This window comes from Acinonyx jubatus, chromosome C1 (assembly GCF_027475565.1).
Source record: "Acinonyx jubatus isolate Ajub_Pintada_27869175 chromosome C1, VMU_Ajub_asm_v1.0, whole genome shotgun sequence".
NCBI lineage: Eukaryota > Metazoa > Chordata > Mammalia > Carnivora > Felidae > Acinonyx > Acinonyx jubatus.
Window position 1 is genome coordinate 191923077 of NC_069381.1, and position 25227 is coordinate 191948303.

Sequence of the window (25227 nt, forward strand, 5' to 3'; positions counted from 1 at the left end):
GAGATCAAGAGCTGCATGCTCTCCCAACTGAGCCAGACAGGTGCCCTTGTATTAGAGAATTCTAATAGACTTTTAAATGGCTACTTGAGAGTAAGAGACTTAGGAGATAATTACCAAATGTAATATGGATTTTGTTTCAATCCTGATTCATAAACCATATTTTATTAACCATAAAAAGATAATTTTGAAGGAAATCTGAATATGAATAGAAATTTCACGATAGCAGCACATTATGGCTAATAATATAAAAATAATAAGCAGATGATAATACCATGGTGGGTATGTTAAAAAGAAGAGTTGGTTAAAGAAATAAATACACATTAGTATTTATAAGTTAAAATAACAATCAATACAATTTGATTTTTAAAAATTCACAGAAAACAATGTGTCAGGAAGGGAAATAGCTGAAATGAATCAGGAAAATCTTGGGAATTTTTTTAAGTAAACTCTATCCCTGATGTGGGGCTTGAACTCACATCTCCAAGATCAAGAATCATATGCTCTACTGACTGAGCCAGCCAGGTCCCCCAAAATCTTGGGAATTCTTAAACCTGGGGAATATGTGATTTCATTTTACTATGCTTTCTATATGTCAAACTTGTCCATAATAAAAGGTAGAGAGTAAAAGAGACAATTATAGTGCTATCTGCTATTTTTATCTCTGACTCAACTTCAAGTCGTACTTTTTTTTTTTTTTTTTTAGTAATCTCTACGTCTAAATATGGAGCCCAAACTCACAACCTGAGATCACGAATCCCATATCCTACTGACTGAGCCAGCCAGGTGCCCCTCAAATAGTACTTTGGTTTTAAGGGGTTTTCTGACTTATTTATTGAGAGAGAGAGAGTAGGCGAGGGGCAGAGAAAGAGAGAGCATGAGGGTGTGAGCAGGGGAGGGGCAGAGAGAGAGCAGGAGAGAGAGAATCCCAAGCAGGCTCTGCAGTGGCAGCGAGCTGAAAGAGTCGGATGCTTAACCAACTAAAGCACCCAGGCACCTCTCAAGTGGTGCTTTTTAAAGCATTAAGCAAAGAGACTATGAAACCAATGTGGTGGTTATATTTTTGTGAGAATTGAGACCTAAAGTTTGTCAAACATCTCTAGCTAATATATAGTTTGGGAGATACGGTTCAGATTCTTCAATATAATCTCTTAGCAGTTTTTCTGACATGTAATTTGTTTTAAAGTTTGAAATGGAGACTTTCTGTTTTACTAATTACTATTTTTCATTTTAAAGGAAAATTTGGAAATAGAAAAAAGTTGAAAAAGAATTTCAAAATCCCATCATCTAAACACAAATACAGCTTTCATTAAAATTATAACCTTCAAGTCTTTTTTTCTATGAAATGTTCCTATACAATGGTTTTGGTATCCTGATTCTTCCACGTAACATTCCAAACTAAACATGTCACCATATGATTTTTTAAATACATGATATTCCATCCACTAGTTATAACACTATTTAAACATTACTATAACATTAAGTTTTAGACTTGGAGGTAAAAAGAAGAATTTTTACAAAAGAAAATAACTCCTACTGTCATTACTTAAAAAACACAGCTGGGAAATTTTATTTCCTTATTGATGTCACACATTCAGCTAATATGATAATGTGTTGCTCATATGAATCCAAAATTATGTTGAAAATATCAGCCTAGAATATGCAGCTAAGAGGGTTTTCTGGTGAGAAGTAACTATTGAAGATACTATAAGTATAAAAGAATTACTTTCTATGTAATTAGTTTGCCAGTTTTACTGCAGTTTTTCAATTATGATACCCAATTAGAAGGAATGGTTGCATTTCATGAGATAATTACCATTAGTGGAAATAAATAGCATGGCAATGATTCATTGGAATTTAATTTCATATCATGTTCTGGGTCTCATTAAGGCAAAAAGAAGCAACAATAACAATAATAAAAATCTAGACATTACTTCAAATAGAAATTCACTTTCTCAGAGATAATAATACCCCATGGGGTAAACAAGGATCCATTTACATTTTATCTTCATTTTCGATTAGGAGATCTAAAAACTAATAACTATCTCTGATGATGATAAAATGTAATGCTTCATTTGTTTGAAGACTCAATCTTTTCAGTTTTCTCAGTTCCTGGTGACTCATCTTAGACCCTGTTGCCAAGATGAGTAAAGCTAAAAAAAACAATTCTAACTTCTGGGAGATACTGCCATTAAATAAGAGGTGTGGATTGGCAATCAATGAATAACAAGTGGGCAAACAGGTAGCCTGGAAAATAATTAACCAAGTGAATTTACTTTAGATATTGTGAGAGAAAGTTCAGTAGGATATTGTAAAAATGACCTGAAATGTCTTTTAAAAATTATATCAAACATTGAGCTAGCTCTATGTGATCCACTAAAAATTAATAAACAGAATAGTGGCCAACATTTAAAAATTCAAAACTTGAATTTCTTCTAACCTAATTATAAACAAAAATTATGATATAATGTGATATAAAGCTGGAATAAGTATGCCTTATTAGAAGAAATAAGTGAAGTAATAATAATAATCTTCACTTATGAGATTACTTACTTGGCAACCCCAAGTAGCTAGAATATGGATGAAATCACAAAAGCTTTTTAAACAACAAAAAAACCTCACAGAAGTTCACTCCTGTTACTGTTAGGAGAGGCATTCTTTCCTACTAAGAAATGTCTCTTATAGTATAAATAGTTCTACCACTTTGGTTATCTACTTTTCTGGTCCAGAGTTAAGTTAGATGAGAGGAAACAGAACTGCAGGAGATAACCATGAGAGCAATAACTAAAGCATCAATCTGACAATGGGGGAGAAAAGACAAATAAGTACAATTTTTTTTTTTTTTTTTGAGAGACAGAGAGAGAGAGAGAGAGAGAGAGAGAGAGAGCGAGCGAGCGAGCAGGGAGGGGCAGAGAGAGGGAGACACAGAATCCAAAGCAGGCTCCAGGCTCTGAGCTGTCAGTACAGAACCCAATGCGGGGCTCGAACTCATAGACCAAGAGATCACGACCTGAGCCAAAGTCAGATGCTTAACAAACAGAGCCACCCAGGTGCCCTAGTACAAAATATTTTTTTATGGAATGCTGATTACCTGCAAGAAATCTTGAAAGACATTTCATTCACTCAATGAACATCTATTCTGCCCATTATGTGACTCTCACTGATCTAGATGCTAGGAAAATAGCAATTAATAACTCAGACTAAAAAAACTCCTGCTTTTATGGAGCTTATATTTTCTCATCCAAAAAGATAGACAATAAACAAGTAAAAAAAAAAAAAAAAAGTAAAGCAAAACAATGTCACACTTGTTATTTCATTTGATCCTCACAACAATCCAGGAAGCAGACTTTTTTCTTTTGAACTGTGACTTAGAAAGTTGCCCAAGATCACAATGCTACCAAATGGCAGAGTTGGGATTGAGTCAGATTTGTCTGATTCCAAAGGTATATGCTTAACAATGAATTTTCTCATAGTACCCGATCAGAGTTTAAAATTATGCAATTATTTGAGTATTTGGTTGATGGCATTTTTCTTCAACTAGAGCCTATATTGTGAGGACAGAAGCCACATGTATTTTTATTCAACATGTATCCCCAGTGCCCAATCCAATGCCTAGCCCACTGAGGTCACACAGTAGATATTTTGTGAACTACTAAGTGAATTCTTTTACAGATATACAAGTATTAATCTCCATAGTCCCTGAGAATGTGGTCATAGTCATGAGCCTGAGTTATCAAAGAAAAACTGAATTCACCACAGTGTCATCCAAGAAAGGCAATATGCAATAAATTTTACTTCAACAATTCTTGGCTTATTTGAAAGTTTCTAGCGTTTGAGTAGAATCCTCATTTCTCCCACTGTCCCGAGTACCTCTTTCATATTAACTTCTAGATTATGCTTTTAAGTTATGTTGAATAATTTGTCTCTATTCACTATGTCTCTTGATATAAGCTAACATAAAATGACTACATCCAAAGCAAATCACAAAGTCACGTGACAAAAAGACACATTTTAGGCTGTGTTGAAATCTTTACATTTTTATTGTTCATTTGTTTCAAAAAAAAGAGTTCCTCAAAAATAAACATTTAATTGAAAAATATTAGTACTAGACACTACTTTATAAATAGTTGTGCCCCAGTAAATTTAAAGAAATGAGCTATAAAGAGATTAACTGACTTGCTCAAGGTCACAAAATGTCTAAAACAAAAAGAATATATAAAAATGTATACTCTATACTCTCACAACCACAGGTTATCCCAAAAGAACTAAATTATAAAAAGCACTATTAACTGGTTAAAAATGAATACAAGTTAAAACTTTTTTAGGGGGGCAGGGAGAGATTAAATGTCCCAATATGATCTTTTGAGAAGGTATGTTTTATATAATTTGAGAATAAAACCCAACACTATGTTTACCCTGAATTATTACACACTTGGTTCAATTACAGGGTACCATACCCACCAGGCAGACCAAAGGTAGGACAGCAACTTATATCTCCCCAAGAGACATGATGGAGAAACAGATGATATCTCTGATTTCCAGTATCTATATGATGAGTGTCCAGTAACAGGTGGCCCTACATATGCCTTAAAATCCTTATCATAACCAAGACCACTTTGAAGTACTCTCTTAAAAAAGTAAGGATAGTTTTAAATAACTAGTATAATGCCAGGATATAAAAGACATAACAGACTACCTATAATTTTAATATACAGTTTTAACATATATAATATGTTCTTACATAAGAATATCAATGGTTAACATTATTTGGCTATTTCTTACATGCCAGGCATTGTTATAAGATCTGTATGTACTATCTTACTTAATTCTCATACAATCATGTACTATCTCTCAATATTTAACGTTTACTGCAAGACTTACCTTTAATTCTCAATGATCTGTTTTGTGGTATACTACATTTTAATAGACTAACATGTACCTTTTAAGATAATATGATTGTAAAAATTGGGTAGGAGTGGGAACTGAATAAGGGCCAAATGTTGTTAATATTTTATAAAATTTTTGGAGCAGAATGTAAATATTTAGGCACCATTATAACTTTTAAGAACTATAAAGTAAACATATATTTTTTATCACAGTAAATCACTAAATTTCCTATCATTTTTAAGTGTACCTTTTGCCTATATCTACATTCTGCAACTTCCTATTATTATACTGCTATTATTAGGTCTGATATTTGAATTAACTTACACATTTCAATTGAGTATGCACCTCAAAATTCACAAGTGCCTATAAAAGAACTTTTCGATCAGAGGGACAATTAAAAATACACTACAGCTACATGTCCTTTTTATGTTTTTTAGGCATTCTTCATCTGCTTTCCATAAGTATGTATGAATGCTTTCATTTAAAAAGAATGGATATCCTAGATTAAGACAGATTTGACAGATAAAGGGCAAAGGTTATAAAATCAATTAACTGGATCATTCTCAGGGTAAATGTCCGACTTCAGCTCAGGTCATGATCTCATGGTTCATAGGTTTGAGCCCTGCATCGGGCTGTGTGTTGACAGCTCAGAGCCTGGAGCCTGCTTGGGATTGTGTCCCCATCTCTCTCTGCTCCTTCCCCACTCGTATACTCTCTCTCTGTCTCAAAAATAACAAACATTAAAAAAATTTTTAATTGTTTTTTTAAACCTATTATGGCCACTGTGTTTTCTATTTATCATTTTTAAAGTGTATAATTTGTATCCTATTTTTCTGAACTTTTTGATTGTGAAATATGTTACCTATAGATAAAAACATAAAATGTTTATCTTATGTTTAACTTATTAATATGAAGCAATGCCTCACCTACTCCTCTCTACTCCTCCTACTCCTGTCCCATAATCGTCACTCAGGCCAAGAAATGGAACATTACTGGCACCTATGAAGACTCCTCCCCACCACGTGGACTTCCTCTTCATATTTAGCATAGAAAGATAAAAAGTTAAATCAAAATCAGTACTTTTACCAGTGCCCTGAATAATTCAAGGACTTGAGAACAACTTCAAACCATTTTCTTCCTCCTGACCTACATGCTATTGTTGCCACAGATTTTTTTTTCTTTTTGGCCCCACTAGACATGTTTTACTACTGTTTGTTTAAATATACCCATATAATTATTTACCATTTCATTTGTTCCTCATTGTCTCTTGCATCTCCAATTACTCCTCTAGCATCATCACTTTCCACTGCCTGATGCAACCATGGTTATCATTATAATTAGAATTTACTAGTGACATACTCTTCAGTTTTGATTTGTCTGAGAACATTTGTGTTTCACACTCAGGCTTTCAAGATGTTTTCTCTGGGTATAGAATTTCTAGGCTGGCAGTTTTCTTTCAACTCACTGAAGATCCCCTTCCACTGCACTGTGGCTCTTATTCTTGAGAAGTCAGCTGTTAGTCCAACTGTGGCTTCAGTTAAGGTGATATCTTCCTCCTTCCCCCCTCCATTATTGCTTTCAAATGTTCCATTTGTCTTTGTTTTTTCCCCATTTCCTCTGTTTCTATGGACAGATTTTTTTTTTTTTTTTTTATTTGTCCTGCTCAAGAATCTGTGTTTGGCTTCCTGAATTTGGTGTCATTCAGGTAATTTTTCAACCAAAACCTCTTCAAATATTGCTTCTGCTCCATTCTCTATCTCATCTTCAGGTCTCCATTTAAGACTTACTCAATATGTTTCACTTGTTTAAATGACTCTTTGTTATTTCCCACAGTTTTGTCTCTTTTCCTACAATCTGGAATTTTTCTTCTAATCTATCTTCTGTTATATGTTCTCTCTTCAATTGTGTCAATGTTGCCAAACTTACTTATTTTTTTAAATTTTTTAAATATTTATCTTTGAGAGAGAGAGACACAGAGAGACAGAGAGAGACAGAGAGGGAACAGGGGAGGGGCAGAGAGAGAGGAGACATAGAATCCTCTGGGATTCCAGGTTCTGGGTTCCAGGTTCTGAGCTGTCAACACAGAGCCCAATGTGGGGCTCAAACCCACGAGCCGTGAGATCAAGAGCTGAGCTGAAGTTGGATTTTTACCCGACTGAGCCACCCAGGTTCCCCAAACTTACTTAGTTCTTTAATTTCAGTATTTTTCAGAAATTTTATTTGGACCTCTTTCAAATGTGCTACATAACTTTTATAGTTCCTTCCCTGCAGATATTTTCAAGCCTATCTTTTATTTCTAAAATCAGAAGCAGCACTATTTTCTAAAAATTATCAGGGTTTAATAATTCTGGTATCTGAGAACTTTGTAATCTGTTTTTGCTGTTATTTTCCTTATTCTTACTCCTACTGATGTCCTTACATATTTGATTATATTTAACTGTGTGCTGATCACTGCCTTGAAAAATTATTCCTAAGGATTTTCTAGGGCTAAGAAAGAAGGTGTCTTCTTCCAGTGAAGAAGTGAACCTACAATTGCCTCTGCCATCTACCTTGTAGTATGACCCATTCCAAAACCATTTTAAACTAGGGATTCCTTGGATCACTCATTAATACAAATTTGAACTAAAAATCAATGTGCAAGTCCCCACCATGGTCAGGCTATCTCAAAGACAGAGAAGTTTCGTTTTGTTTCTGTTCTGCTCGGGACCAGGGCAACTCTCCCCCATGGTGCCCTATGTGGGGAAGGGGAAACAGTTTTCTTCCTGAGTTACATTTACTCTGAGGCTGTAAACCATGGAGGAAGATTTCATTTCATCTCCCTATCAGAGGCAAGGTTTTATCTTCCTCTCACCCCACAAGCTATTAAAACTTCACTTGATTTTTGATTTGGCTTTGATATCTCTTTATCCGTCCACAAAGCTATCAAAACTCAATTTTGTCAGAATTTGTCCTCAGACAATAGTAGATGCTGAGCTTTGCTTACTTTTCTGGTTTCTTGCTTTTTCTTAGCTTTTGGCTTAGAAATATCATTAACATTCACTAATTTCTCATTTTCAAAATACCTAATAAAATATTCTTATTCAATCCAACAATTCCACCTCTGGATATATGTCCAAAAAATTAAAAAGCAAGGACTCAAATGAAAACGAAAAAAAAAAAAGGCAAGGACTCAAACACATATTTCTATACTCATGTTCATAGCAGCATTATTCCCAATAGCCAAAAGGTGCAAGCAACCCATATGTTCACCCAGATATCAACGGACTAAAAAAAAGTATTCTATACATAAAATAGAATATTATTCAATCTTAAAAAGGGAATGTTGACACATGTCACAATATGGATGAATCTTGATGACCTTATGCTAAATGAAATCACCCAGTCACAAAAGGACAAATACTGTAGGACTACGTGAGATATCCAAAGTAGTCAAATTCACAGAGACACAAAGCAGAGTGGTGGTTGCCAAGGAATGGAAAGAAGGAAGAATGGGATGTTACTCTTTAATGGGTATGGAGTTTCAGTTCAGAAAGATGAAAAAAAAGTTCTGGAGATGGATGATGGTGATTGTTGCACAACAATGAATGTACTTAACTGCCATTAAACATAAAAATGGTTGCAATGGTAAATTCTATGTTGTATACATTTTATTAGGATTTTATTTTTTAATTATTTTTAATGTTTATTTTTGAGACAGAGAGAGAGAGAGAGAGACAGAGACCGAGACACAGTGCGAGCTGGGGAGGGGCAGAGAGAGAGGGAGACACAGAATCCCAAGCAGGATCCAGGCTCTGTCTGAGCTGTCAGCATAGAGCCCGACACAGGGCTCGAACTCACAGACCTCGAGATCACAACCTGAGCTGAAGTTGGATGCTTAACTGACTGAGCCACCCAGGTGCCCCTGTTTTATCAGGATTTTAAAAGTTCTTATTCAAATGATTAATTTTCTTACCTTCGCATTTACTGAAATACATAAAATGAATAGTATTTATATGCTTAAAAGGGACATCTTCAGAAAGTACTTTCTAGTTAAGTGTCAAGTTTGAATAACATTAAGTAAGTCCTTATTCGTGAAAACCTTTGAGTTTTAAAGATTTTTTTTTCACATTTTACATGTGAAGAAAAAAATAACAACAATGCTGAAAAATGACAAAGATGTAAGAACTAAATTTAGGCCTCATTCGGCATTTATTTACTTCCAGGATCAAAAGGCTCATAAATAGATAAATTTCACCTTCCTTCAATACAGATATCTTTAAACCAAAGTTTTTTCATATATTACTGTAATATAAAATTGTGTGTCCAATTAATTTTCTAAATCTATGGTAATATTCTCAAATGTGAGTACTAAAATAATCTGTTAAATTTATAGAATTTCACGATTATGCATTTGCTTATTTTATAAAAAGTTCAATTACAGACTGCTTTTAAATTCTTACTAGTTCTACAAATATCAGTTAAGTATTTTTTGCAATATAGCTAAAGGGTTAACAAAAAAAAAGAAAACAACTTAGAAACCACAAAACATCATTCTCCAGGGGTAGGCTGTTCATGCTACAAAAAAAGGAGGCGGGGCAGAAAGGGAAATGAAGAGAAGAGAAATGTCTGGTCAATGTCTATCCAAACCTTTACCTAACTCCTATAGCTCCCTTTGCCACTCTTGGCTAGTCACTTTATATAAACAACTGTGACTTCATCCGTTTTAATCTCTGTCATGCCACTCTCTAGGAACACATGTATTTCCACCTGTTTAAAGGCCCCTCCATAACTTTATGATATGTATTCCTATAGTTACCATCTCTAGCTCTTTTCCTTCATTTTAATAAAGATACTTACATTTCTTCCATTTGAAAAACAAATTACCTTTCTTGACCTTGTACATCCATTTTATTTTGGCCTTTACAGCAAGCAATTTTGAAAATGTAACCTTGACTCCATTGTACTTCATCTCCAATTCTCTTACTAGCTCACGCTTGTCTCTCTCCATCATGCCACTACACTGCTTGTGCTAAGGTCTCAATTTGTAACTGACAAAGCCAAGAGACATTTTTTAGTACCTCCCTTTGGCATGTGAGACAACAATCACAAACCCTCAAAACTTTCTACTTTTCCTTCAGAGTTATTACTCTGTTATCTGCAATATGTTCCAGTTTCTGTGTTCCTGGTTAAATAGACTTGTATATTATGGTATATATTTATCACAAACAGAATTTTTACAAAAAATTTAATGAAACCAGAAGTATCCCCCAAATCTTTTGTTTCACACAGCAGTTTGCTGGTTATGTGGTAACAAAGCACTTAAAAACAGTTAATAAACTTAAACATAAATTATACATTTTAAACAAAATCTCTAATATTCTAAATTTGCTTACTTTCTCTTTAAATGAAAGGTGGCTATATTACATTTTCTAGCAAATGTTATAAAATCTTTTCTTCACAAGAAATGTATTTTGACAACAAATGTGAGAATGCTTTTTGAAAGGAACTCATGTTATATAGAAAGCATTTTGAAAAAATGCTGATTATTGCCAAAAATAAATGAATTAGTAAAATTAATAAAACTAATGAAAACACTTACATATCAGCATACTTCAAAAAGTTGGAGAGCAAACTTTAATCTGGTCTTAAATCTATCAAACAAAGAACTTAAGTAGATTTTGAACCTATTATAAACTTTTTTTTTTCCTTTTTTTTAGTTTTCCCCCCAGGCCCCTTCCTAAACTTTCAAAAACAAACTTTCCAATTAATTTGTAGGAATAAATACCTGAGATCAGGAAAGATAGCAATTACTAGCAGATGTCAACAAGAACCTCTGAACTATTAGTAGACAGAATTGAAAAAGTATCATGATTTAGTAAATAAAGCCCATGTTATACCTCTTTCATTTGGAACCATGTTATCTTTATGAGCTATCTTGTCAACTATGACAGCTATTAAAATCAAATATTCAAACAACTTCACACAATTCCTTTATTATTACATATTTTAAATTACTATGTTTCACCTATGAGACTGCAAGTTAGCTAAAAGTGGAGACTATCTTCTTCATCTTTGTAACCTAGAACTTTGACTATATGACATACAGCAAATAATTATGCAATATGCTGTGTGAATGAATAATGAAAAATATAGGCAAGTACATTAAAATGAAAATATGTACACACATGCATATTTATGTAACAGTGTAATACCTGGTTAGGTAAACAAGTGTTACCTAAAATGGGCATGGCCACAAATCACAATGTTTGCACACCAATTTAATGGTATTTAATGGCTCAACTTGTAATTATGACTTTTTGTTTGTGTAATTATGACTTCCTTAATTAGCATATGTTTTCATAAATGAAGATATCAGAGTTGTCCTACACAATATGTGAGAATGTGCTTTCAAAGTGAATCATCAGTGATATAAAGAATGAATATATAAAATCAACAAAAATAAAGTGAAACCAACAGAAGAACTTTTTCCGTAACACAACAATGAATAAAAGACTCAGCACAAATGAAATAGTGAAAGTATCAAAACTTAGATTTTCAAAATAACAAATTAGAAATAAAACCCAAATAACACTATATTTAAGACTCAGTTTATATCCACTAATCTCATTAAGAATGTGATAGCTACTCTGAATCATTTTTACCATGGTACAAATGTTTCTTTCATGCCATATTAAACAAAATTTAACAATAAATCATATAATTATTAATATAAATATTTCCCAATACTAAATTATACTCCGTCCTCTATGGTAGTTAAAGGAGCCCACATTACAATTTTATTTGAAAAAAATTAGATGTTCACACAAAATAATATTCTATTAGCATCTTTAATTCTAATTGAATCTTTAAAAGAGAAAAATAAGGAAAATAAAAGAGAACAAAAGCTGTTCCCAAAAAAGAATTATTATCCCATATATATGTAATTGTGTATCTGCTGATAAACGTAATAAATTGCTAATGATTACAGGAATTTTTATATTAACTACATTCAGAAAAAATTTTTTTCCTTATAAAAGCTGAGATACAGATTAAGTGAAACTTAAACTGAATTTTGCGGATGAAATCTATCCATCTTCTGTGTCCAAAATATATCTAGCGTCTTTTTTCTTAAAATGCATTGAAAAGGCCATATAGAGCTACAGAATAGAAAATGTACAAAATGGAACGTGTGTTAAATAAAGCAGTACTTCTTTAACAAAGGGTATCGCAGTTTTTCTTTTTCAGAAACATTAAACATCCTGGAAAACTTTCTCCCTCGTTCTAAGGTTTACAGTAATCTTAATTATGTAAGTTTGATGCTATCTAAAAACGTATCCATGTTCTATTGATTGTACTCTAATAGTGCTTAAGAAGAAAAAAGCAGCTATACTACTTAAAAGATCAAAAATAAAATAAAATAAAATCACCAAAGTCAAATTTAGAAACCAAACTATCTCACTGATACCTACCTCCTGGAAATGCCATTCGCTAGACATTTATGGCTACAGGATTTGGAGGATAGGGGTGATGAAGTTGGGGACAAGTTGAGAGGGGCAATCAGACTGTTGATGATTTCCGTCAACTGTGCACTCTGCAAGAAAACAAGTAACCTTTTACTACTGCTAAGCAAGACATGTGAGTTAAGTCTCACACCTTTAGCACCTACTAAATGCTTGACTTTTCATGAAACAAGTAAATGCTTGTATTTTAGTAAATATTTTAATCTCCAAAGATGATTTATGTCACTATTAATTTTTCCATTTATTATAAGTATGTTCACATTTTAAAGTAGTCCTTTACCATATCCATTTTTGTTACAGGTCATTTATCTACTCATCCTATCCTCTTAAAACATTTGAATTTAGCTAATAGCATCTACAAAATATTTCCTTTGAGGCAGCCAAGTTAATAATAACAAAGTCATAGCTATAATTTATGAAGTACCTACTATGTGCCAGGCACTATACAAAGCACTAAACAGATTATTTCTAATCTTTACAATTAACCTGCAAAGTAATTAGTATTAGAACTACTGATATTGGGGCGCCTGCGTGGCGCAGTTGGTTAAGCGTCCTACTTCAGCCAGGTCACGATCTCGCGGTCCGTGAGTTCGAGCCCCGCGTCAGGCTCTGGGCTGATGGCTCAGAGCCTGGAGCCTGTTTCCAATTCTGTGTCTCCCTCTCTTTCTGCCCCTCCCCCGTTCATGCTCTGTCTCTCTCTGTCCCAAAAATAAATAAACGTTGAAAAAAAAAATTAAAAAAAAAAAAAAAGAACTACTGATATTACTATTAAAATCAACTACAGCTGAGGAAATTGAAGATTGAGCAAGGATTATAAAGTTGGTAAGAAATTCAGGCTTGAATCCAATGCCACACTGTTTCTCAATATTTTTCCTAATTCAAAAATATCAGGGTTTTTTAAGGTACTCCTAATTTTCATTGACCCTTACTCCAAATTTAAATATACATAATATATTTGTAATATGTAATAAATATTAAATTATCCTAAAACAATAACCTACAACAATTACAATAAACATAGGCCACGTCAGTGGAAACAGTACGTTTCTACAGAAGAATGACAACTATTTGCATTACATATGTAATCTGTGTTTATTGTAGAAAAAGGGAAAGTATAGAGGGGCTTAAAAAGGGAAAAGAAATTCTCTTGCATTCATATTTCACAGAGTAAAAACATTGCTAATATCTTCGTATATATCCATCCCTCTAGACTAAGTTTTCTGAGTATATGTGAGTAAATACAACACGCATACACACACACACACACACAGTTCTAATTTAATCGTGTCACATCAATTTTCTAAAACCTGGTTTTCTCACTTACTAATGTATGATTTTATTGTTTTAAATATGTAGACCTGTGTCACCATTTTTATTAACTGAAAGATATTCCATTATAAAATAGAGGGGCACATAAAATAATTATTTTAAATTTTTCATTTGTATGAAACTAATAACATACTATTAGAAATAATGAAACTAAAGAATATAATAGAACTAAATCTAATATTTGAATTCTTCAAAAAATCTTTGAAAAGGACCCTGAAAATTTTTTACCATTTATTTTCTTAAAAAGTAATACATACCAAATGACTTCATTTTAAAAATTATCACTCATTTTTCAATTAAAGCTCATTTTCAAAATCAGTACAAATTCAGTCTTTATCCACTTGGTAAGCATTCATTAGTTTAGTCATACAAAGAAATTTATAAAGTATCCCATATTTTTCAGTCCAAAACACTGATACAGTCTTTACAATGTTCCACTGCCAAAAATATCATTAAAAATCTTCTAAGCCCCTGGAGGTAACCGGTTAGGTACGTGTGAATAATTGGCTCAAAAGAACATTATAACAACCAACTCAATCCAGCCCGATAAAAATCACAAATATCTGAGTCCATGTTTGGGATAAGAAATTCATAATAAAAATGAGAAAAAAGTAAAATTAAGAGAGGCATAATTTAAACTCTTAAGATAAAAACTAATCAACTCAAAGTTAAAACACTTACTAGCTATTGGATAACAAGGTTTTTAATGTAAATACACCAGTTTGAAATTTAAATTACCTAAAGTTCTAATATAAAGTTACCTTTTAATTTATGAATAAAATACATTATCTAATAATGCAAGTATACATTAATATTATAGACCAGTAAGTTGCTTTTTAAAACTCATATCAGTGTACAACTTAATAGTGCCTTTAGTATTTTAATTGCCAACTCTTTCATTGTTTTGAGATACATAAATAAATTTTGTTTGGGAAGCGAACATTTCTCTAATAAAATTAATTCAGGTAAGTCATCAATACCGGATCTATATTCAAGGTCCACTATAGTCAACAAACAGTTATATACCAACAGGTTATCTTAAGAAAAATGTGTGCAGTATCAGGGTTGCCAGGCCTGCCACTTAATTCTCATCCCTCTTCAGCAGCATTTGTAAACAATTTTTTAATTGACTACGAAAACATTATTAGCATATGTTTCAAGAGCAAATGACCTGTTCATAGGCAATTTACTAATGACCTCTACAAGAGATTGCTGGTGTCCCTTTCTGTATCCTTTTGCTCTACTCTTCCTATACCGAAAGCCATTACCATTGTTCTCACAACTCCCGGTTCCCTTCTCTTCCAAAGCCTCTGGCACTCCTGTCAGCAATGGGACCAAAAATAAACATGTGATACCCAGGGTCAACTTCATGGGTGAGCAACCTGAGCAGTCACACAAGGCTGCACTCAGAAGGGTGCCATGCTTGCTTAATGCCCTGCTGCTACTGACTTAAAACTCTTCAAAATTGTTTTTAACAAAGAGCTATGTGATTTCATTTCTCACTAGACCCTGTAAATTAGCCCATTCTGATATTAATAACTCAGGTCTAACAAAACAAATCGGTGCTAACAAGGAGAAAAAATAAATATTAAAAGAATCTCTTTTCAAAGGATAAATAATGAACTACAGGTAAAAAAAATAAAAACGAAAACAAAAAAAACAGAAGACCTGACTGACCAAGCAAGTACATTATTCTGGAGTGAGAAATAATTAGGGCCATAGGATCACTTTCAGGGTAGTGATCCTATGGGATGAGAGAGAAAAGAGAGTAAAGTGGGAACATAAGCAACACTACTGAAAACACCACCTATCTGGTAAAGTGCATTCCAATTTAATATCAGATGATTATAAAATAACTTTCTGAATTACAAAATAGTCATAAAAGTAGTTTGATGATGCAATTCTGCAATTAAGGAAAACTCCAGGCAACTGTAAATGCAACAAATATGGGGGAAGAGGCGTTGCACCATACCCTGATTTACCGGAAATAAAATAGTAGTAACCTAATACTAAATTATTTCACAATATATGTCAGAAAAACTTAGAAAAATTAGATGTGGGCAGGCATGAATCCACATTATCCACTGGAACAAGGTAATCATGCAGCTGTGATCCCAACTGGGTAGATTCCAGCAGATTCAGATCAGCTGCAAGTTAACAAACTCCTAGAAAGTCAGGTTTGTTCAAAAGCCACCAATGTCTAAATAAAAATAAATGGTATGATTTTAAAGGATAGATACAGGAAAAAATAATTAGACTTCTAGAGTCAACCATAATAGAATTTAAATATCAGGAAAGGCTTTAGAATCAAAGTAATTTGTTAGGGGCTAATTTGCCATTTATTTACATGACCTTTTTTAAATAAAGGAACTCATATTCTGATATCTTTCATTAAAAATCTCTATCAATAAATTGATCAAACAACTATTCAGATTCAGGTCTATTAAGTGGTATCACTCCTCTTTCCCCAGGAAAGAAAAGTCCAATGATGAGCAATTTTGTTAGAAAAAAAGATTTTCCAATCCTTGCATAATGAGTTATCCTATGGCTATGTACTAATACTTTGTATACAATATGTAAATAATCTTAATTCTATCAATATTATAAGAGAGACCAGTCACATACTAAATATTTTAACTATATTTAATGTCAAATGGCAAACTTTAATAACCAAGATCCCAAGCAGACACACAGGTTTATTTGAAGAGTTCATAAAATTGATTAAAAGTCATTTCGTGCCACTCCCATCTTACTCTTACTTCACATTACCTGTTTTTCTATGTTGCGAAGAAGAAGTGTAGGACTACTTGGTGACATTTCAAAATCTTGTTCTGGTAAAGGATCTTGACTCTCTTGGGGAATCTGGGGATTCCCTGTCGTATTTAATGAAGCCGCTTGGTCAGCAAATTGTATTTGTTTTTTCAGAATGTCTTTTGGAAGCTGACATTCTTCTAGGATCACTATCCCCTAGGCAAACAGCAATTAAAGAGTTGAAATGAAAACAAACTGACTGCTAAATCAATTTTAATGTTACAATGCACATGAAACCATGCTTCTCATTATTGCTTGGAAATCAGAAAGCACACTTGAAAGTACAGTCTAACTGTAAAAACTTGGCTGATTTAAAACATGTGTAGCTAAGATAAAATGTATGTCTTAAGGGTTAGGTTTGTGAAATATTGTCATAAATTGTATACATGCAATTATTTTTCCTTTTATTGGTTTTAGTTATTAGCAGTAAAAAGCATGACACATTTAAAATAAAGGCTTATACATAGAATGTGAATATTTCACGCTGAAATTTGGAACACTTCCTGATACAGTCTTCGAGTATTTTGGTAGCTAGCATTTCCATTTGAGTTTTATATTTGAGTACTCCCAGCTTCATAAATTAAAGTACCAAACTTACAAGCATCCAAACAACATTCTGACTTTGTACTAACTTCTTTCCGAGCACTCTAAGGAGTTCCAACTCTGCTGCTGCCAGCAAGCAACAAAGGGCAGGACTGCACTATTGAGAAAAAGTACTCTCGAGGCCACACTAGTGCTTACTAGGTAGATGAGTTAATAATACAGGCACAAGTTTTCAACTGTGCTGCGGTATTTTCTGAAATGTAAGAAACTAGAAGAAAGAGTAAGGATCTAGCTGCCTCTGTCCTCCCTGCCTACCATTCACACACACACGTATACTTACTCACAACTGGCTTGCTAAATATTCTCCCATATTCCCCAGATTCTTCACTCCAACTGTTCTCACCCTTAGGCCCCTCAATGGCAATGAAGACAGAAGAGAAAGGGGAAAAAGAATGCACAGAGATGATCTCAACAGTTTCATAATCAGTTCTCACCGTAAAACTTTTTCCCTCCCTACCGCTTCTACCACTTCCCCCCCTGCAAAGAATAATATATATTTTCACATAATGTATAAATGTGTGTGTATATGGTTGTATATATGTATACTTGTATATTAATGGTTGTATACACACACACACAAAGAAACACACACACACACACACACGTGGTTGTTTTGCAAAATGCCAATAAGCTCCTAATAGGCTAGATAAGTATTAAATGGCTATGTGGCTGAAATATTCTTGTAATGAAAAGCCAACTAAAACACTAATATAAGTACAGTAGTTCATGATGGAAATTTAAAAAAAAACTGTATAGGCCAGCTTATATCATGTATAAGTGCTATTTATAGGATGGAAACAGCCTATAAATTACAATGTTATATATGGATAGTTTCAATTTACACCTTAATTTGGAGCATATATCACTGTAGCATGAACACATTCAGGTATGGTATCAAACATACATTTTATTATTTTGTAGCAATATATTACCACTGATGTGTGGTAAAAGTAACAAGTAAGCTATTATCATTATTTTTAAACTACACTTCCAACAGTGCTAGTAACTTTTACAAAGAGAAGGAGATCCAGTTGTTGATCCCATCTCAATAACTCTTGTCCTAGAATGCACAGATATGGCTATCAAGAAATCTGAAGAAATATATTTTTGAAAAATTTTTGTTTCATTTGATATTTTTAAAGTTAAAGTAGACTTGATAGAGGATCATCAATCTCAAAAGCTCTTGACTGAAAGTATCTGAAATGTCATTCAAAATTTGTAAAAGCGTCTCACCAGATTTTTCAACAGTATCTGCTTGTAAAACAAATACAAATTTTCATCATATCAATGTAGCTATAATTCCCATTGGTTTGATTATTTTATGAGCCAGGCTGCTGTGAATTAGCCTGTTTTCATAACCCTTACTAATAATCTTGTACATATGGAAAAACTGATCCTGAATTTCAAAAGATCAATTTTTGAACCTTTAGAATACTACCTATTTGGTAGGAAACTTGCTACAATTAGTTCAATGAAAAGTAATATTTTAAAAATTCAACCAGGAAGACATCTGTAATAAGGTCATAATCTATTGTTTTCCCCCTTAAACTGTTGCCCTGGACAAAACTCTCACAATGGCCGAGAATAGAGTAAAAAGGGAAGAAGATTATATCCTTTGAAGACACTACAGAGATAGTTTCAGTTCTTAAAAATCAGGAAAAGAATACAGGTGTGTTGGGTCACCATGATGTACACTTAAATATCTTAAAATTTTATTTGTCAATCATACCTGAATAAAGCTGAATTTTTAAAAAACTCAGAAAAAGAATAGTCTAATCATAGAGAAAACAAGGTAAATAACAAAGATATGAAATGTTTTAGTGGGATGAGTTGCAATGACTGAGACCCATGAAAACTCTAGCATAAGATGAAAGCAAGTCAACCTCACCAGAAGACAACTATTCCTGATATGAACACTTGAAGAGATCCTTACCCAGCAACTAGGTTTAGTGAAAAAATAATTAATTGCTTCAACATCATCATCAGTATTTATATAAAGTCATGAAAGCTAAGATTTTAAAAAAAAATTAAATGAAAAATTTTAAATATACAAAATTACAATGTAAAATATAGATAACAAATGAAATCTAAAAGAGAAAACATTTAATATAGGCTAACCAACTTCTCAACCAAGAAAAACTATTTTAATTTTTTTCTGAAAGTGATGAGAAGCTACTGTCTTAGTGAAAGCTGAAGCAAAGAAAAGGAGAAACATGGAAGTTGTAATGTGTTGACAAAGTGTTGGAAGAACAAGGAAGGAATGTTGCTAACATGTGCTTTCTTCTTTCTAAAAATTTAGCAAAAGTTAGACTACCCCCAGTGTGTCAAAGAAGAGGCAAATGGCAGCTTAAAGACCTAAAATGTGGGGCGCCTGGGTGGCTCAGTCGGTTGGGCGTCCAACTTCGGCTCAGGTGGTGATCTTGCAGTCCGTGAGTTCAAGGCCTGCGTCGGGCTCTGTGCTGACAGCTCAGAGCCTGGAGCTGTTTCAGATTCTGTGTCTCCCTTTCTCTGACCCTCCCCCGTTCATGCTCTGTCTCTCTCTGTCTCAAAAATAAATAAAAGTTAAAAAAAAAAAAAAAAAGACCTAAAATGTTTAGATCTACTAGTAGATCTCAGTGTTTCCTGCCCTGTTTAAACAGGATATTTACAAAAGAACATCTCTAGATCTCTTTCCCCTCCCCTTATCTCTAATTTAACTAAGAAAGGATTTTTTTTCACTTTCAAGGTAAGTTAAATAGAAAGTTCCTTCAAGATAACTTAGCCACATGCTTCTCAATTTTTTAATTACAGTAATTCAAGAAGCCAGAAGAGCAAAGAAAGTGCAGTTTTCTCTATTCAGTATAATAATTTAACTACACTACACATAAATAAGCAACTACACACCTTGATTTCCAAGAAATGTAAGAAGAAACTATTAAAAGAAATATTGTGGTGACTTTTCCATAAAGTAAACATAACGTGATCCTTAAGAAAACAAAGGGCCAGATACACATCTAGCCTGAACTAAGAAAAATATAAATTATTAGTGGGAAGTTTAGATTTCTTTCCTAAAAATAATTTATCCCAATAGATTACATAATCAAAATTTAAAAATGTTTAAACAAGTATATAGCACTGTTTAGAACACACAAAACATTAAAACACCAATGAACCAGACTATGTAGATTCAAGTATGAAACTTAGTAATCAATTTTACTAGGAATCTACTTTCTTGGAAATTTCCTAATCGGTATAAACTTGACTTGTTCTAAGAACTCTATTTACTATAAAAATGCCTGTGATATTATTTCCTTTAAAGAAAATGATCAGAAAGGATAAATTATCTGGTAATCTGAAAGAATTGGGAAATTACTGAAGGTTTTGGTGAAGACAGTTAAGAAACAGTAACGACTTCCATCAGGAAACTATTCTTGAAGAAAATTCTCCCAAATCCAACAGAGAGAACAGGTAAGCCTAAGGGTTTAAAGTCTATCCTCCTATTCACCTTCCTACAGACAATCGACAAATTATGCAAGGAATTCAATAACATTCATTCATTCATTCCTAGTTTCCTCTCCCATCCTTGTGCAACTCATACTTTCTGCTCCTTTGAATTTTCATTCTACTTTGTAAATTCCAAAACATATCATGTTGTTTCATACCATCAGACCTTCAAGGAATGCCCTTTTCCAGTTCCATTGGTTCAAGCAAACTATTTATCCTCCAAAACCATACTGAGGCATCACCTCTTTGCTGATGTTTTCTCTGACCTGCTAACCCCTAAATAAGAGTTATGCATTCTCTCTATGGCACTTCTATATCTTATAAAAACATGTATCAGTGCACATATTACCTTATATTGCAATTAATTATTTGCATGGTCTCTCTCCCCTACCAGAATGTAAACTCACGATAGTACCTAAAACTTACTAATCTTTATTTACATACAGACTCTTGGTACCGTTGGGCTAACCATATGAGTAAACATGTCGTTAAGAGCTCTGATTCCTTTCCTTCTCAGCTTTTTCTTTTCAGACCAAAAACCATCAACCTTACAATATTATCTCCATAATGTCCACAGTTTCACTATGTAGAATACAGTTTCCCATAAAAACAAAGCTACAAAGAGATATTTAGGAATATTTAAATTAAATAGTACTTGATGGGATTGTATAAGAACTCCTCATATTATTATTTCAATGGAAAAATATACTTTGAGTTCCAAGCAAAAGCCTGTAATTTTGGGGGGAAAATTTTGGTTGGAATTAAAATAACATTTATATGTGTAATCATTTGTGTAATTTCACCCCCATTTGACCTCAACCCTAAAAATTTAAGAACTCTGTGCGTTTTGTTCTTCACTGTGTACCTTAAGCACACATTACACTAATAAGTATACGTGAAAGCAAAGGTGGGAAAGAATGAAGGAAAGGCAGAGGGAAGGCAGAAGATAAGACAGGATGGAGAGATGAATGAATTTTATTTAAAAACTGATACAGGGGCGCCTGGGTGACTCAGTCAGTTAAGCATCCAACTTCAGCTCAGCTCATGCTCTCACGGTGCGTGAGTTCAAGCCCCACATCAGGCTTTCTGCTGTCAATGTAGAGCCTGCTTCGGATCCTCCCCCCCCACCCCCCCACCACCCCTACACCTCTTGTTCTTGCGCTCTCTCTCTCTCATAAATAAACATTAAAAAATAAGTTAAAAATAAATTTTTTAAAAAATAACAAAAAGTAAAAATTGATACAATAACATAGCTTTAACTGCCATTTCTACTGAAGTAACTCCAAATCTGTATCTTCCTATAAACTTGCCTTTTCCAATAACTCATATTTCCAAGTCTTTCAGGACATCTCAACATGAGTTATCTGATAGAACTTTAAAGTCAATGTGTGAGAAAGCTTACTTTTATCAATTTTCCTATAAAACAAGCACTTTTCTCCAATAACTAATGGGGGAAGAGATAATGGTGATGGTTATGCAACTACCTATTTGTCAAAATTCAGTGAATTGCTAAAAATGTGTCTTCTGAGAACAGATAAAATAGAAATAAATCCATAATTAGACACCTATTGGTAAAAACATGTAGACCATCAAATATACAAAAACAGCTTTTAAGTTACCAGATAGACTGCTCAGCAGAAAACAGTGAAATAGGATCTTTAAAGGACGAAGGGAAAAGAACCATCATATTAGAATTTTATATCAACCTGAAGTATCATTGACGAGTGAGGGTAAAATGAAGGTACTTTGAGATAGAAGCCACTAAAGAATGTACTTCAGCAAAATGTAAACCGAGAGAAAAGGGAATGTAGCAGAGACTACAACAATCTATATTCATTTTCCCCTTTTTTTTAGAACCAAACGCCACACCTACTGGATTTTTAGCTATGCCTACAACTTCTCATTGTAAGACTGCACTGTTCACCTTTCCCTGCTACATATCTAGCTGCAGCCATGTGCCTAAATCTAGGCCAATGAATGTGGGACAAAGTAGTGCAATTTCCAAGTCACCTCCAACTTGAAAACAAACAATGCTGCACTTCTCTTCTCACTTCCCGAGGGCCAGAATGAGGAGGTGACCACAACCCTGTTTAATAGTGCCATCACCACTACTCTAGAGGATAGCAGAGCAGCAAGACAGAAAAGACCACAGCCTGTATTCACTCCCTCGGTTATGAAGTGTTATGTATTGCATAAAGCTGCGATATTTCTCAGTTTCTTTGCTACAGCAGCTTAATCTGTAAACTAGCTTTATAGGGAGAACACAAAAGAAAAGTAAGCACATTTTTAATAAAATTAGTTAGAAACAGAATTAGTTACCGACCGTAAAAAAGCAACTACATTGAGTAGACATATGCAATGAGTAGTTAAATAACATTAGAATCCATGTTTTAAGTAAAAATATGAAATACTGAGTACTTTTAGTCATTGTTAGGATTATTTATAGTTAAGTATGTTAAAAATTGGGAGTAATAACAAAGAATAAACCTGTACTGAATAGCTTTTAAACCAGCATAGGGAAAAGAAAGGAATGAAGCAAATTCTACCAATCCAAAAAGGTGAAAAAACAAGATATAGGGTGTCTTGAACCTGGGTGGCTGAGTGAGTTGAGAGCCCAACTCTTGATTTTAGCTTAGGTCAGGATCTCACGGTTCATGGGTTCAAGCTCCTAGTCAGGCTCTGTGCTGACAGCTGACAGTGTGGAGCCTGCTTAGGATTGTCTCTTTCCCTCTCTCTCTGCCCTTCCCCTGCTGGCACATGTGCTCTCATGAACTCTCTCTCTCTCTCAATATAAATAAATACACTTAAAAAAAAAAAAGAAAGAAAACAAGATATAAATACAAAGAGAGGAGAATAAGGGCAAATAAAAAATAAAAACCAGAGTCGGTTTTTTAAAAAAAATTTTTAACGTTTTATTTATTTTTGAGAGAGACAGATAGAGTATGAGCTGGAGAGGGGCAGAGAGAGAGGGAGACACAGAATCCGAGCTATCAGCACAGAGCCCAACGTGGGGCTCAAACTAACAAACCATGAGAACATGACCTGAAGCAAAGTTGGCCACTTAACCCACTGAGCCACCCAGGCACCCCAGAGTCAATTTTTTAAATCTAGCTATTTATAGTTTATAAAAAGAAACACCTAGAATTATCAAAAATTTGTATCTACCAAGCAGCATTACTTCAAAATGTAAGAGGCAAAAACTAACAATTACCAGAAGAAACTGAAGAATTCACAATGAGAAATTTTAACAAATCTATATCATTAATGGAAAGATATAGAGGTATAAAGATATGGCAGATATATAAAGTCAACAAATTAACAAAGAATTCTATAATGAACACACAAAGAACATGTATTCTTTTCTATTATATATATATTAAAATTGGAAAAAAACCACAACATGAGAGATGTGTAATATTCATAATTGACCACATTAGTCTCCAAAATTTAAAAATAATTCACGAACACATACCTCTACCAACTACCCTCCCCCCAAAAAAAGAGTGAATGCAAAAAATAAGTTAATTCTTAGACAAAAAACATTTGATGGTCAATTACACTGAGGTCCAAATCTCTATAGTAAAGAACAGTTAGATTAAAACAGTAATAAAATAATATTTCATACTCATTACACTGGAAAAATTAAGAGGTTAAAAATTATGAAATGTTGGCAAGGATGTGAAGAAATATGAGGTCTCATGCACTGCCATTGGGAAAATTCATTACCCAATCACATCAGTAAGTACAGGAAAGCTGAAGATAGCCAGGCCTAAGATCCAGCATTTCCACTTTTAGGCATATACCAAGAACTCTTTTTTGTTCACAAAAAAACACATAGAAGACAGTCATTACAGTATTGTTTTTACTGGCATAAAACTAAACAATGTATATGTCTATCAATAGAAAACAGGAGAAGAGATAAAACATTCCATTGTATTCATACAATTCCATCACATTCATACAATTAAATAACATGCAGGATCTATAAAATGTAAAATTTATGCTGAGCAAAAACAAGCAGGTCACAAAAGAGTTTGTAGTATATATATCATTTATATAGATTTTAAAAACAGAAAACTTGGGGTGCCTGGGTGGCTCAGGTGGTTAAGCATCTGACTTCGGCTCAGGTCATGATACCATGGTTCATGAGTTAGAGCCCCGCATCGGGCTGTGTGCTGACAGCTTGGAGCCTGGAGCCTGCTTCGGATTCTGTGTCTCCCTTTCTCTCTCTCTGCCCCCCACCCCAGCTTGTGTTTTTTTTCTCTCTCTCTCTCATAAACAAAAATTTTTTTAAATAAATAATTTAAAAAACATGAAAAATAGTAGTTGTAGACACAGACATCTATGTGCCAATAATATAAAAACATACATAAAAATAATAAATATCAAAACATGTTGGAGTCAAAATATTGGCTACAGTGGCATGGGGAAAGAGAATGGGATCAGGAAGGACTATCAGGACCTCAACTGAAAAGTATCTCAAGTAGCTGAACTGCTCATCGCAATAAATAAAAAGGCATGATAGTGATAGCTTCAACTTATAGCAACTGACATATCAAAAATGTTAATATTAACTACATTTTTATAAAGTCTTATAATAATTACTTTGTGTGGAGAG

The 25227-nt window shown here is 33.6% G+C and overlaps 1 protein-coding gene across 12 annotated transcripts in view; it reads right to left on the reverse strand.

Annotated features, from left to right (window-relative positions):
• KANSL1L (KAT8 regulatory NSL complex subunit 1 like) overlaps positions 1 to 25227 on the reverse strand; it is a 131710-nt gene that overhangs the window by 66928 nt on the left and 39555 nt on the right. For all 12 annotated transcript variants that reach the window (XM_027051849.2, XM_027051844.2, XM_027051869.2 and 9 more), the window contains exons 4-5: positions 16482 to 16679; positions 12333 to 12454 (exon numbers count right to left, since the gene is read on the reverse strand). In XM_027051849.2, the coding sequence (XP_026907650.1) occupies positions 12333 to 12454; positions 16482 to 16679 (320 nt within the window). The remainder of the gene's footprint in view (positions 1 to 12332; positions 12455 to 16481; positions 16680 to 25227) is intronic.